At 38.1% G+C, this 16,043-nt stretch overlaps 2 protein-coding genes across 2 annotated transcripts in view; one reads left to right on the plus strand and one right to left on the minus strand.

Annotated features, from left to right (window-relative positions):
* Positions 1–15,020, minus strand: part of sorbs2b (sorbin and SH3 domain containing 2b) — a 55,124-nt gene extending 40,104 nt beyond the window's left edge. The window contains exons 1-2 of the mRNA XM_073812079.1: positions 14,499–15,020; positions 3,141–3,263 (exon numbers count right to left, since the gene is read on the minus strand). Of these exons, the coding sequence (XP_073668180.1) occupies positions 3,141–3,147 (7 nt within the window). The 5' untranslated portion in view covers positions 3,148–3,263; positions 14,499–15,020. The remainder of the gene's footprint in view (positions 1–3,140; positions 3,264–14,498) is intronic.
* asah1a (N-acylsphingosine amidohydrolase (acid ceramidase) 1a) overlaps positions 1–16,043 on the plus strand; it is a 189,895-nt gene that overhangs the window by 13,490 nt on the left and 160,362 nt on the right. The gene's annotated exons all lie outside the window — the stretch shown is intronic.

Below are 16,043 nucleotides of genomic sequence, written 5' to 3' on the forward strand. Positions count from 1 at the left end.
AAACACACATTTATAACGATTTCATCAGGCTTCAGAAACATTTAAAAAAGAACACAAAGAATGGCCTCTCAGCTACCGTAGTTGCAACTCTTGCGTCATCACAACAGGGTGTTCAATGCATCACCGTTTCAGTTTAATAAACGTTGTGCAACGTTCTGTCGGGGCTGAACGCAGCCCACGTAATAAAGCCTCGTTGGCTAAAATCACATGACTTTGGCCAGTTTGAAACAAGCTCTGAACCAATGATTCGAAACAAAAGATTCGTAAATGTTTCGAAGCCTCATGAAGGGTGCTTCGAAATCGCCCATCACTAGTTTTGTCACTGTATGTTTTTAATTTTGATTGGGAACCACGATTTTTGCACAAAAATAAACACCTGGATTGGATATACTCTTCTATTGTCATTGACTTTACACCGTCACCGCCGGTACACCCTAACACTCACAATCTAGTCTGACGGTAATAAAAGCGTGTTTTTAAGGTGCAAAGTACTGACAGGAATGTTCATGTTTCTTTTTTTTTTCCTTTTATCAGGTATGTGCGTGTACCATATTTTTCCACTGGCAGCACGACTAACATGACAGGGCATCTCCGAGGGCATCAAGGTCAGATATATTTCATAAAATTCTAGTCTAAAAATTGCATACCATAGCAAAAAAAAAAAAGTAAAAATCGAGAATTGAATTGTGACCTTAGAATCGAAAATGTAATCAAATCGATTACCCCTATAATTTATATGTATTTTAAATAGCTTTGAAGAAAACATTAAGTGCCTAAATTTGAGTGCTCTTAGATGGTATTCCAGTATACATTATGGTCCTGCAGAAAGATCCCATTAACCTAAACAGAGCACCAATGATATACTTCAGATTACTACTATAGAAAACAACAAAAATGATATACCGAAGTGTAGGCTTGCATAACTGTTTCCTGTCTAATATCAGTACTGTCATATCAGACCTCCCAGAAACATCCCAAACATTGCCCTACCTCCTTATTTGGTAGAGTTGTCACCTGTGGTATCTTCAGCATGCTTTATCTTTTCTGAATGTGTGGTCTGATGGAACGCACATGAGCTGATATCTATTGATAAAAATATCACAGCTGTCTCAACAGAATCATTTCAAGAACCCCTCTTTATCATTCATTTTTAAGAAGCTCTGCCAAAGAGATGGATCATTTTAAACGGCCTCAAACCATACACGCACACTAATGACCAGCAACCGTAACATAAGGCCAATAAAAGCAGCCAACACTCGGCCTGCCAGCACATTCTTCTAAACTCAATCTGACAAATATCTAAATAGACTGACAAAACAAGTTGGACCCATTCCTCTAACAGAAGCACTCTCCTGGGCTAGAAGATCCATCTGCTAATTAGGTGTTTGACCTCCGGAGGCTCACAAAGTGTCAGTCTGCTAAGAACATAAGATCTACCGGCCGATGAGAAGATCTGTGGCATGATGTCGCCACGTGTATGGTATTAAAGATGTTGACATCCTACATAGTTCAGAGCCGAGCACATAATTCAAAACAATCTGATTAGGACAGGCACCTGATATCAAAGAGAGGTTAACCGAGCCTTCAAGCTTATTGCATTCTACTAAAAAATCCTTTGTATTATTTTAACACTCTTCAAACAAGACCTCAACAACAAATTAGCTCACAATACATTTCTGAGAGGATGTAAAAGGATTAGGGATTTTGATTCACACCATTCAACAACTGCCCCATTCAACAAGTTTCACAGTGTACTGGGGAGTTAAAGCATGACAAGGGTACAGTTTCAGGAAACAGGGACTGGACGCTCATTTATTCCACAAAGTTAAAAATACCAGAGTCATGAAAGAACCCTTCCCCTGTTAAAAAAAAAAAAAAAACAGGAGCTGTTGAGAGCCTGCCAGGCCGCCTCCTGACATCTTTATGGACGCTCGTTGTTGTCACGCTACTGTAAATATACAGCACAGAATCACAACCTCTCTGATATACAATTTACTCTCAACTCTTCAGGCAAGATGCCTGTCCATTTTAATTACGCTGAAATGGGATAAAGGACATAAGGTCATGTTGAAGGGATTGTGTTGTTGTGACTGACAGTTAATCAATGGATGCCTTACATTACAGGGTGAACTGGAATTTGGCTGATATTAATAAATGTTGTCAGAGAGATGGCAGATTGCAACAACTGCATTTTTTGAAGTTTGACAAGGAGGTCTCATTGCAAAGATTTAATGAAGAACTCCGACAGGTTAAAATATTTGCAATACAGAGAGTTTGGGAGTTTTGCAAAACTGAGGGGAAACCTTGCTTTTGAAGTAGCTGGCCCCACATTATGGGACAAGCTCCAGTTGAACATTACATCTGCCTTTTCTCTGTCTGAGTTCAAGTCCTTATCTATTCCCTATTGCTTTTAGTCTATAATGTTTGCTTATAATTTTATCTTTTTTTTGTCTCTGGTTTTGTCTGTTCTATCTTACGTCTTATTTGTTAAGTTTTTAATTTGAGCTTCTACAGTACCTGCACATGTACAGCATTTTGGACGGCCTGAGCCTGCATTTTAAATGTGTTCTATAAATAAACCGAACTTGATTTTTTGGGGGATTTACTCTTTTCAACATAAAATCATCCTACAGAAAAATTATTTCAAAAATAACCTTAATATCTTTAATATTGACTAAGATGTCAAATATTGAGCCATGTCAAAGATTGAAATCAATTCGAAATCTTAAAATCAAAGTGTATAATTCTCCTATTTAATTAGATCATGAGACTTTAGCCTGGATCTTACAGACAGGGTCACATTTTATGCTTTAATGCATTAATCATTAAAGTTCCTCCCTGACACATTACTACATCTGGCATCTTACAAACTTGTTGGTTTAGTGTTGTTAGATTAACAGGTACAACTTAGATCATTAGGCTGCTCTATGACCCACAAAAAAAACACAAGTGGTCGGCAGTAAAAGGTTTTTTTTTTTTTTTTTACAATACTATTAGGAGATAGAAGAATTGGTTTTAAATAATAAATAAAAAACACTCTTTGCACATTTTATGGTAAATAATGGTAAATACAAATATTTGACAATTAAAAATGTTCAAATATACTTGACACTTTCTAAGGCTATAAGATAAATCCTCACCAGGCATTAGGACTGAAGGCAGGCACTGGGTCCCAACTGCAGGCAGCAAATGTCCACACTTATTTTTTCAGCTCAGATGATCTTCTGCAATTCAGGGTTAAAGCTCCAGACTGCAACCGGTTTCTGGAGGTAAAAGATGTAAGAAAGTAAGAGACAAGCCCCCTCTCCAAGCAAGTGCTGTAGTTCTAGCTATTTTCAGCTGGAGACATGCACGTCTGCATGCTGGAAAGTTACTCCACGCCTCTGGGGAACATATCTGCACAAGTGGTCAAACACCTTGGATTTGCCAGTACACAACATTAAACCACAAGCTAAAAAGGATAACTGTCAGGTAACCATAATAAAATTAAGATGCAGGCTACTATGCAAATTAAAAATATGCATGTCTTAATTTTATCAGTTTTTTTTTTAGTTCAAGCATACTTAAGATGTACATTTTGGTCATTTAAGCTATTTTTGTCTTTCAAGCTTTTTGCTGATGACAGTTCCCATTTATCAGTGTGGCTAAACTAATGTTTAGAGTCAAGTGAGTAATTTTGTATTCACGCTGCTACATTAAGAAAACAAATAGCCACTTAGTATCACACAAAACAAATGAACTGTGTTAATCCCTCAAGGTGACACAAGAGGAAGAATTTCACTTTTTCACTTCTTAAAAGTTGTTTTGTTTTATCAGTCTTTTTTTAATAAACTTTAAAGCCCACATCGAGACAAATTTCACAGTTGATTGCACCTGTAATACGTTTTTTATTTATTTTTGTATGGATATTCACTTTAATTTCTAACAGCAAGCGAGTGACAGCTATACAAAAGGTCTGACACCATCTAACCCTTATTTTTTGAGGGAGCCCCCTTCCTCCACGAGAGATGCCATCACCCAGGAGCTCAGAGAATGTGCAGGGACTGAAGGTGTCAGCACAAACCTGAGCCAAAGAAAACCACCAAGTGAACCTAACATCACTCCTGCGCTCGTGCCTGAGATGTCTTTGGTGTTACATCAACCGAAGGTTTTAAACTGTATCTGTGAGGAAGGTATCAGGTCATGAGCTATGAGTTTCTCTTTATTTAACCAGGTATGTCCTATTAAAAATAAGAAAATATCATCTGATATCTCTCTTTAATCAACTGTTTCTCCTAAGGAGCAATTAGATTTAGAGTGAATAGAGAGAGACTTTTCAGATCTTTTCAAAACACTCAAAATAATGTCAAGTGTGTCGCAGCTCTTTGACACGGGGTGAATTAAAGGCTGGGATGCGCACGACTCCCTCGATTAAGATGACTTTGAGACTTTAAGGCGGGACAATGACGTCTTAGTACCTGTGATTAGTGGTTTGATTTGATCAGTGACATGCATTATCTTTTGTTCCACAATCCGTGTCCATTCAATGTAGGTAGAGAAGACACATTTTAATAATATGACCATTATGTCAGAGCAGGAAATTTATGTTAAAACAGTCTCATCCATGCAATAAGCTGCAGTGCAAACCCGAATCGATGACAAACTTGCCGACCAGTGGCATATAGCATTAGGGCGCACTCACACTATTCAAACCAAACCGCGCTCGGGCGCGTTTGACCCCCAAAGCCTGGTTTGTTTAACTAGTGTGATCGCTCTGTTCCGTGCCCGGGCGCGGATTGGTTAATCGCGCCTTGCCGGGTTGCAGAGGTGGGCCGGAGCGCGGTTCACTTAGGCTCAGGCGTGGAAGGCTGTGGTGTGAGCGCAATCGCGCCTGAGCGCGATTCAAAAGGTGAAGACGTCAGCTGCGCGACCACTCACCTTCATCTGCCTCCGTAAAAACCTTTTGATGCGCGCAGCAGGGTTACGTGAATGTCCGAGCTGCACACGTGACATATCAACTAAGCAATATGATGACATGTGAGAGGGCTGTCTGTAATCACGCACCAAAGGACTCCGAATAAAAAACACAGACTTTTCATTACGGTGGGTTCCAGTGTTAAGAGAGTGTTTTACTTCCTGTTTTTTTCAAAACAAACACATCTTACAAATGAAAGCGCGCCCGGACTCGAATCGATAAAAAGTACAGTGTGAGTGCGTGCACTGGGGGAGTAGGGAGGGGTGACAATCGCGCTGGGGTATGGTTTGGTTTGGTTTGGATAATGTGAGTGCACCCTTAATTAGCATATAGCGCTAACTCAACAGTCACAACTTTGATTTTAGAATCGTAACAACTTTGTAATTAATTTAATATATAATTTAATGCCATATACATCACGACTGTAATGCCACAGTCGGTGTTAAGTTGAGATTGGTCTGTTTATCAGCAGTATTTTGCATGCACAAGGTTTACATAAGAAGAGTAAACAATAGTGTTTGAGGCTCACGATACAGAACTCAGATTATTCATCTATGCATGTTTACAGTTTTACAGTCTACGGCACCTTTAACAATACAGGAAGGAAGGCCAGATGAATGGAATGTTTTTAAGGATTCATGGAATTACTGAAATATTTTAGATGTTACAGATACTGTACCAAACAGACATCAGTGACACATTTTTCAAGCCAACACATCATAATAAAAAGCAATGCTTTTTCAAACAAAATTTTCCTGAGTAAACACAAGCGTTTTCAGCTGAAAATCATTACAATGTAATTTTTAAGAAAATGTTAAGAGTAATTTTGGGTTCTTAATCAAAAGATGATGTATTTTTTTCTTGTTAAAGGGGACATATCATAAAAATCTGACTTTTTCCATGTTTAAGTGCTATAATTTGGTCCCCAGTGCGTCTATCAACCTAGAAAATGTGAAAAAGAATAACCCAGTAACTTAGTTTTGATAAACCATCCTCTGCAAGCATGTGAAAAAACGGGTCATTGAAATTTGGCTCCCCTGTGATATCCAATGGGATAATACCGCCCCTTAATCGGCACTATCCAACCACAGCACTGCCATTTAGTGCAGAGATCAGCTCATTTGCATTTAAAAGGACACACCCAAAACGGCACATTTTTGCTCACACCTACAAAGTGTCAATTTTAACATGCTATAATAAATTATCTATATGGTATTTCGAGCTAAAACCTCGCATAGGTACTCTAGAGACACCAAAGATTTATTTTACATTTTTAAAAAGTCTTGTTTAATGTCCCCTTTAACTGATAACTTATTGGTTAACCACTGAACAGGCAGAAAACTTAGTATCCTGTTCGGCAGTCAGGAAGGGCAAGGCATTTGCCATAAACATGAACTGTTAACCCAAAACCCCCCTTGTTTATGATATTAAAATGAGATGTGCAGATAAATTGAATACCGTTTATAAATAAACATCACAGGAACTGCTTAATAAGTAAACTTACAATGAAAGTATGGCGGGATTTTTGATAAAAGCGTCTTTAGTGCCTGTACATATAGGCCTAAAATGTTCCTTTATTTTATAAAAATAAAACAGCACCAGCACTTCAAAATGTGCTGTTGCCAAACAAGATGTGGTGACTAAATTATGTCCAAATTTAGATGAACTGTCCCTTTAAAACTGAAAAGGATAAAATAAGAAGAAAATAAATTATTTATCTGAAACAGAGAAAGGAAGATCATGTGTATCACTTATATTATAAGGAACAACTGTGCACTAGTGTGTAAAAATGACACAATCGCATCACGTGCGCCTTGCCTTTAAAATGTGTTGTTAAGTGCCTAAGTGTTATTACGTAGCTCATCGGGTATTTTACGTGGTACATATTTGTAATGACCCCCACTGACCTTGCGACTGCTCTAGCACATCAAATCTTGTGACACATTAATGACAGTTACACAGCAACCACCGCCTGGGGGTTCGCTGAACAGCCCGACTATTTTCATCATTATGAACGCGCTGTTTTTTAACAAATAAGATCCCAAAACAGTTTTGACAGTCGTTTTTTTTTGTGCATTTTATTATCAATTTAGCCTGGTCTCCTTCCTTTATGCTACATGAACCTGACAGAGGATCCAACACAACCTTTATCTCGAGTCCAACCAAATGCAACAATCCACTAGATATTTTAATTCATATTTATTCATATAAACGCCTTTATATGTAAGGGCATATTGTTTAAAGAAATAAACGGGTTAAATAATGTACACATTGTTTGGATAATTTAGTGTATTAAATAATGATATTGTTCTTGCAGTAGGCTACAATCCGCTTTATTCACCTACCTTATGTTATGCTATCCAGAAGACTGAAGAAATGTCTTCATACATTATCGTCCCGCGGTGCAAAAATCGTACACGTGTGTTTGTATCAAACACATGAATCCGTTCTCGCGCCAGTGCTCTCGTGCACAGCTACGCAACAACAACAACGCCGCGCTCTGTTATTTGTGTCCACGAGCAGCGTTACTATGGCTGTCCAGAGTCAATATTCAGATTTAACAGAGCCGATTTTTTTCACTAAAGAGGTATAAAACACGGATCAATGATTAGGCATGCCAACCCCCCTCTCGATGCACTTGTTTTGGGTCGACAGAAGTAGAAGACGCTCATTGGTTTGGAGAAGATCCTGGTAGTCATAGCAACAGCCAACAGAGAGCATGCTTTATCATGGGATGGTAATGAATAGCGCAGTACACCTCCCTTGTGGTGGATATTTACTGAGGAATGCTTCCTGGAGGTATAGGCTACACTACGTTAACTCTGTGTCCATGGGATGATGCTTAAGGCTTATTGTGGAAATTACAATGGACCTTTCATTAAACTGACAATGCCTCTAGTAATTGCATTACATTTTCTACGAATTGCACTGTTTTGGCTCATTGCGCTAGACATTTGGAGGCTTTTATTTCTCAAACCAACATTACTTTGATCTTTCACCTATAGTGGATTAAAAACTGCTGGGTTGCTTCACTCACGGCTGGGTAAAAATTGAACAAACCCAAGCATTGGTTTAAATTAACATGCCCATAATTACACACATAGGCTACTGATAAAAAAGTATACTTGAATGTGTTTGGATAATGCTTTTGGATAAACGTGTCTGCCAAATATCCTTATTTTACCCATCAATGGGTTGAAATAACCCAGCATTTTTGTACATGGAATTTAACATCAATCCACTTAAGCACCTGCATAAGTTCTCTATATTTTAGATGGCGTCATGTAGTTTAGTTAAAAGTTGTTTGGTTGGTTGGTTAGCTATTTAAAATCACCTCCCTTGGTGTGCCAGAAATGTCAAGCAGACGTGCAGTGACACAAAACATTAACAGGAACTAAATTGATACCTTCAACAGATAACTCCTGTTACTCTGATTGCATCAAGCACATGTCACCCTGTAGATATGCCACATATTTTATCAAGTACCATTTTGGGGGTTCCTTGTCACTGCTAGGGTTGCTTGAGCCTGTCAGACATTCGCTCACAAGTCTAAATTTAACCAGCAAACTGTCAACCTGCCTTACATGTTTCACTTTGTCACCTTCAAAAGACCTGATACAAAAATTAAGTGGAAGGTAATGCCACATACCAGATAACAAAATGTTAATGATATATTTTGATAATGATTATGTTATTTATATTAATGTAACTGCTGTTGATAATAACATAATAATATATCACATTTACATATAGCCTATCACTTTTACTGAGATTTTGATACAGCCTTTCTTCAATACAATACAGAAGAGCAAAATGTCAGAAAAAAAGGCAAAAAATAGCTTAAAGGAAACTGCTGATTAATTTCTTTTAGGATTGCAGAAATTCCACTTATGTTAATCTTTTTCACATGGAAATGTTTTAGGGTTAATAAGGAACACTAGTGGAGAAATATGGGGCACACAAAAGCCTAAAATGTTTTGGCTTTGAGGTACAAAAATGATTGCTCATATTGTTTATCCGTGTGCCCACTATGTTAGTTTAGGTAGCCTGAGGTAAATAAGAGCACACAAATCCAAACTACTTTATATACTGTGAGAACACACATATATTGTTATGCAATGCTTGCTAGTACAAATACTACAGTAAAGCACAAATAATATAGCTGCAATGTCTGAATTTTGGATGAACACATTACTAATTTATGACACACTTATTGTAGCCTTTAATAGGGAAATAACAATTTGAAAGAGGAAGTAGGATCTGAAATAAATGGCTCTCCTGTCTGTTTCCTTAACCTCTTTAGGCCAGAAACATACATATGTTTTTTTGAGGAAAACTGACATTGCCCTCTACTGGTTAACTACAGTATGTAACAGCCAAGTTCACCTGCTCATCCGGTCTTAAACAAATTAGCATATGTTGCCTATTGTCTTAAAGGAGAGCAAGGTGAACAATATATTACCTTGAGAAGGGCAGAAAAAATGGTCAGGTTGAGTTAGATCAGCAGGTCCTCTTAAAATATTATTGCCTTGTAGAAGTATTGACAACCTCAACACTGTTGCATACTGAGATAAACCCATTACAAATGAGATTCAATTTATATTATGATCTCATTATCTCTTTATTATCTCTCATTCAGTGTCCTCCTTGCACAAGAGGAGTAAAATGTTTTTCTCTCATTGAGGAACTGAGTTTAGCCTCAGGAGGTTTCTCTGTTTTTATCACTTCTCTTCTTTAGAACTCAGACCTGAATCTAATATCCTCACGCCTATAAATAAATGATGTGCCTGCATTGTACATCTAGTCAGTGGACAAGTAAAAATCAATTTAACAACAGCAGTACAATCCAAATATCATAAATCACTCTAATTAAACAAGAATGCATATTCAGTAAAAAGTAAAAATATCTGTAACAACTCACTTTGCTTATCAAGTAAATATATCTAAATTCAAAACATTTTTGATAATTATGCTGGAAATCAAGACAAAAAACAATAAGCTATTCATTTTTTGCTGTTTATGTCAGTGAGAATCATCAAATCCCAGGGGATAATTTAGGAATGTCAAAACTATCATCCACGTCTTTGGGAACATTCCTCATGAGGACAGCCTTCATGAATATGAGCCCAACGCTAAAGTAACAAGGAGATGCATTGAAACAACCAAGCTACTGACACCGGCTTATCAGTCAACATATATAACAGGATTCATTTAATTGTTCTTTAGATGGTTTCCCTCATCAGGGGTGTAAGAAATTACCCCTTCCCCCTGCAACTGAGCTCGGTTAGCCCTATGATTGCAGAGGGAGCCCCAAAAGGATAGTTTTACCCATGCACAGAGAATCCTCTGTCCACTTATAGAGGCTTCCATGTTGCTCTTCCTTTGTTGCCCTGCTCACACACCCACTCGGGCTGTAATTAGAATCTGGCCCTACACAATAACTCAAAAGAGGTGAGGGACTACTCTGGAGCCACAGGCTGGGAAAAGCAGGTCATACCTGCATACACACCCATACACAATACCCACCAACCCAACTAAGGCCTTGAGGAAATCGAAAACCGGTAATGGAATACCTTGAGGTTCTTAGGTTTCACAGACACGTGAAAGAAATGTGACTTTTACCCAGTGGCGACTCGTGACTGCTCTTCCGAGAGGCGCAAATTTAAAATAAATTTTCGGAGTGTCACGTGTGTTGCTTGTGTTTTTAAAATATGTGTTTGTTGCGTCATGTGAACCATGTGCATCACGTGCAAAATAAGTGCCTGCTGCATACGGGTCAAAACAGTTTATGATAAAAGAGACGCTCACGTTCACAAAATACACGCAAGACACTCCCTTAACAGTAAACTCTGATTACGCAGGAGATTATGTGAGTATCTGGCAAACGCCAGCGTCTCTTTCATCATAAACCCTTCTTTAGACGCATCTGCAGCAGGCACTTACTTTGACAAGACACGTGATGCACACAGGATCTCTCAAAGCACAGAAGACATAATTTGAAAAAAGGAACCACACATGACGCGCTACATACATGTTGTGACGAACGTCTCATCGAGCGCCCTCGAAAAAGGAAATTACCAGCCGCCACTGAGATGAACTGAAGTAACAATCACTTACATGTGATAAAAACTTTTGTAATATGTATAAAATCTCTATGTAATGCCAGGAAGCTCTAATGTAATTGAAACCTAACAACACCACAAACCTGTGATCGTTGGCATTAGTCTGGGGTAGGAGCAAGATTGTTGCAACATTGCATTTTCTTTTTGGTTCACTTCAGCTCGCTTTTATGAGTAAATCATTCATTTCCACTGTAGTGGATGAAATCCACAAAGTGCTGTTCAATTTACAATTCAAGAGCACTTAAACTTTGATGTGTGTACACTGTAAAAAAATTCCGTAGAAATTGCAGCTGAGTTGCCGGTAATTTACCGTAGATTTACATTTATGTTTTTTCTGGCAACATTTTGTTCAAAGTTAAATGAAAATTAAACATTTACAAGTCTTTGTCTTTACAGAGTAAAACTAAAAAAACAGCATCAAGCAAAACATTCTGGGAAACAAAATCTGGACCAAAAAACAGAAAAAGGTTGATGATGATTTCTGGTTTCCAGAATGCTTTGCATGAGGCTGTTATTGTATAGTTTTATTCTGTAAAGATAAAGACTTGTTAATATTTGAAATTTATTTAACTTTGAACAAACTCTTGCCAGTAAATAACATAAATGTAAATCTACGGTAAATTACCGGCAACCCAGCTGCAATAACATTGAAATTTCTACGGAATTTTTTTACAGTGTATGTTTTCTCCATGCCACTGCCAATCCCACAATCCACGCAGGTGCTTTCGACAAACATAGAAACAAATTGAAAACACTCCCTAACCTTACACCAACATACACAAGTATAAGTCGTAAGAGAAGACACTGTCCCCTTATTGGTGATTTTACACATTCGGCAGATGCTTTTTTCCCCAAAGCGGCTTACACTTTACAGTATTTACTCAATGCTTTACCAACTGAGTTACTTGAGCTTACACCAACATTTCTCGCCAGCGGAGAGAAAACATCCAGCATTCAGCATGTTGACCAGCGGAACATGATTTCACGCACATTCGTGTTATAGTCACAAAAAATTTGATTAACTTATTCATGTCCATTTGTTTCCTATTTTTAAATCATTGTCGCTTGGGGTTTGATTTGGGTTTGGATGTAGTTCTATGTAGGGGTTTCTACATGTTTTCTTGTGCTTTTAAAACTTATCGCCTGGAGTTAACAATGAGAAAATAATACATAAAATAATGCGAAAAAAAGTCGTGCCACGGACATGAAAATTTGTGCGAGTGACATGAAAAAGACATTTGTGCTCAAGGCACGAAAAAGCTGAATTTCGTGCCATGGACATGAATAAATCAATAAAAAAATGTGTGACTATAACACAACTTGCCTGAGATCAGTCTGGACCAGCATTTGTGATAGGCTATAAGTTGTGTGGGGATTGTTGGGTGGAGTGCTCTCACTGAAGGAAAAAGTTTTATTGTACATTAAGTCTGCTATGTTATGTAGTTCGGCTGATTTACACTTTTCCAAGGGACAACCCCTTGCCCAATATTTACACAATGTTTAATGAAATCCTACAGTATAGGATGTTCAATTGACACTTCTACAACCCCCATGCATGCTCAAACCAAATCTATGCCCTTGTATACACCCAAATGTTTTGTTCAACGTAATTGAAACATGCAGTATCTCTCACCATTATATTATAGCATTGGGATATAGTTACTACATTAAGCCGCCCTCGGATGGCAACCTCGGGGTGACTTAAGTGGCAGCAGGGTCCTGGCACTAGTTGACCAAGGGACTAAAAGTCAGCTTAGCTCAGTGTCAGAGGTCTAATAATACAACCCACATTTACTACATATATGCTATACCGTTTTACATAAAGTATTAATGAAAATGTTATGCAAATTATTAGGAAAAATGGTCAAAATATGTACAGTGGTGGCCGGTGACTTCGTTTTTCGAGGGCGCTCGATGCGAAGTTCGTCACAACATGTGTGTAGCGCGTCATGTGTGTGATTTCTTTTTTTCAAAATATGTGTTCTGCGCATCGAGAGATCATGTGTGCATCAAATGTATTGTCAAAATAAGTGCCTTCTGCAGACTCGTCTAAAGGGTTTATGATAAAAGAGACGCTTGCGTTTGCCAGATACTCGCATAATCTCATGCGTAATCAGAGTTTACTGTTAAGGGAGTGTCTTGCGTGAATGTGAGCGTCTCTTTTATCATAAACGATTTTGACACGTGTGCAGCAGGCACTTATTTTGACAAAACACGTGATGCACATGGTTCACATGACACAACAAACACATATTTTGAAAAAAGGAACCACACACATTACACTCCGAACACTTATTTTGAATTAGCTCCCCTCGGATAAGCAGTCACGAGCCGCCACTGCCCCAGCTATCACTGGAGCAGTACCCTTTAAACAGGTCCTAATATGTACCATTGGAACCAATATATTAATACAGTATGTACACTGTTAGAAATAAAGGTACAAAACTGTACTTTTCTGTTATTGGGGCTGTACCCTAAGTTTCCGTTTGATACCTTTACAGGACTACAAAACAGAATACAATTTTGGGTAGATTACCGTACCTTAAGGACCTACATTGTTAGAAAAAACTCAAAATATGTACCCTAGCTGTCAGTGGGGCAGCATCCTTTAAAAAGGTAATTGTATGGACCATTAGGTACAGATATGTAAATATGCACCTTTGAGATACTAATATGTATTTTTTAGGTACTAATAAGCTCTCTTTGGTCCCAGAATGTACTTCTGACGCACTAAAATGAAATCCTTAGGTGCAAAGCTGTACTTTTTGAAAGGGTACAGCCCCAGTGACAGAAAAGGTACAGTTTTGTACCTTTATTTCTCATAGTGTATGTTTGAAACCTTTGATGTACTTATATGCTCTCCTACTAATATGTACATCTGAGGTACTTTTTGAAAGGATACAGCCAAAGTGACAGCTGGGGTACATATTTGACCATTTTTATGACAGGGTACATCATCTTTGAGGTGCCACAATAACATAGTGTTAAGTGGAATTCCCACATTACACTGGTAATAATGTTTCACTATTGCTTTTAGTTCTGTGCTTTCATCTATTTTACATATATTTAATTATGACATAAGTTATAATTTCTTCACAGTAGGTTTTAACTTTATGTAAAAACATAACAAGAATTAAATATATATGTTCCACATCAATTTGACAATATGATTAAATTGGCTCATAAGATTTCTGAATAAGTTTGGACATGTGTGTAAAAAGGTGAGTTTTTGTTTCAATTAATATTTGGATCGCAGTGAAATCAAAACATTTTTATTATTACTGTAAGCATAAGTCTGTTCCCCATTAAAACTTTCTTGTGCCTTTATAAAAATCAGTAAAATAACAACTATTACAATGACATGAATTTCTACATGAACATTAATGTAAAAGAGAGTTGTTCAATAATAAAAAGCACATTACCTTCAAATGAAGACATTTTAGCTCTGCTTGCCAGTGTACATGTAGATGTTTCTAGCATAGAGAGAAGAGAAAGCTCCCTGGCAAAGCTTTCATCCCCGGTGTCCTCCACATGTCATATCATCCTTAACTGTTTCAGTCATAGCCCAGCCGTGACTGCAGGTTGTTTCCCTGAGTGTCTGCTATCCAATCAAAGTCACTTGCTTGTCCCCTTTTTTCTCCTCAGCTGTCAGTTCCCACTTAGTGCTGACCTTCAACTGCAGATGTAGCCACAGACTCAGCTGCCACTGGTTGTGCAGAAGTCACTTTGTGATACTGAACCGGTTTGAAAAGGTACGCATGGGCTTACATGGCCCCAAGATACATCCTCAGCCAGAGCTCATGTTTGTCCAGGTAAACACACGCGGCTTCCAGCAAAGGAACAAGCGTTCTTTGTGTCTCACATTTAACAAATACTATAAGCTGCCTGGTCTTAGCGAGTCAATGGACCAATCAGAGCTCAGAGGCTATGGAGTAGGCTGGGTAATCTGCATTAAATCAAAGCAGATGGTAATGACTGAATGTATGAGGACAGGTTATTAGTAGTTGCGGTGAGCTGCTCAGTGGATACGGGTGGCAATAATCCATTCCTTCAGTCACTTTAACATAAATGCTGGTCTTCTTATACTGCAAGGTTATTTCTGGTGCAGTTTATTTCTGCTTCAAAGACTTGACCAATAAGATTTAGATGAATATAAAGATAAAAGGAAAGAAAACAACAACACAATAAATTTCTCTCGATATACTGTAACTTTGTGCAGCTGCAGTCACATGACACACAACTAATAATAAAGATCCGTTATGTAAGAGTAAAACAATATCAATATATCAAAAATATATCCAAGATACATTACACATTTAGTAAACCTACGTCAATCACAAGCGCACTATGTGACGTCTATTTGTGTCATAAATACCAAAACATCCATAAGTGGAAAGTGAATCTGTCAGGTCTAAGAGGACTCTAGACATTCATCCTGTGGCTACTGAAAAGGCTTAACAAAGATGTTAAGCCAGGGCTGTGGCGGCACCTTAAGCAGGAGCACAGTGTGAATGGAGGGCGACCGGGGGCTTGAATTATGGCTGTATCACTTTCAACATGACCTTTCAGTTCCTCTCATCGCTGGCCCTCCCAAGACGACGCCAGCTTTTCATCTCTCCACCTCTTAGGATTCACAGCCCCCCAGGCTGATGACCCTGACCACGCAGTATCCTCTTGCACTATTTATATATACTTTTCATAAATAAACTTGCCACTGAAGCACACGGGCTTAGTGATGGACCTCATAGGACGTGACCCTGTGGATCAGTAAATTAAACTATTAGGATTTTTATAGTACTTCTTGACAAGTGCTTTTATACCTATTACTGTCCCTTGTGCAATGTAGTATACAGATAAGGAGGTACAAAAGTTAGATTTCCCTCCTTTCCTCATAAAATAGTGGCAGATCAATTTTTAAAGTATGTGTACCAAGTGTACCAATTTACCTGAAATCATCCTATCTTAAT

This window comes from Paramisgurnus dabryanus, chromosome 16, assembly GCF_030506205.2.
Source record: "Paramisgurnus dabryanus chromosome 16, PD_genome_1.1, whole genome shotgun sequence".
NCBI lineage: Eukaryota > Metazoa > Chordata > Actinopteri > Cypriniformes > Cobitidae > Paramisgurnus > Paramisgurnus dabryanus.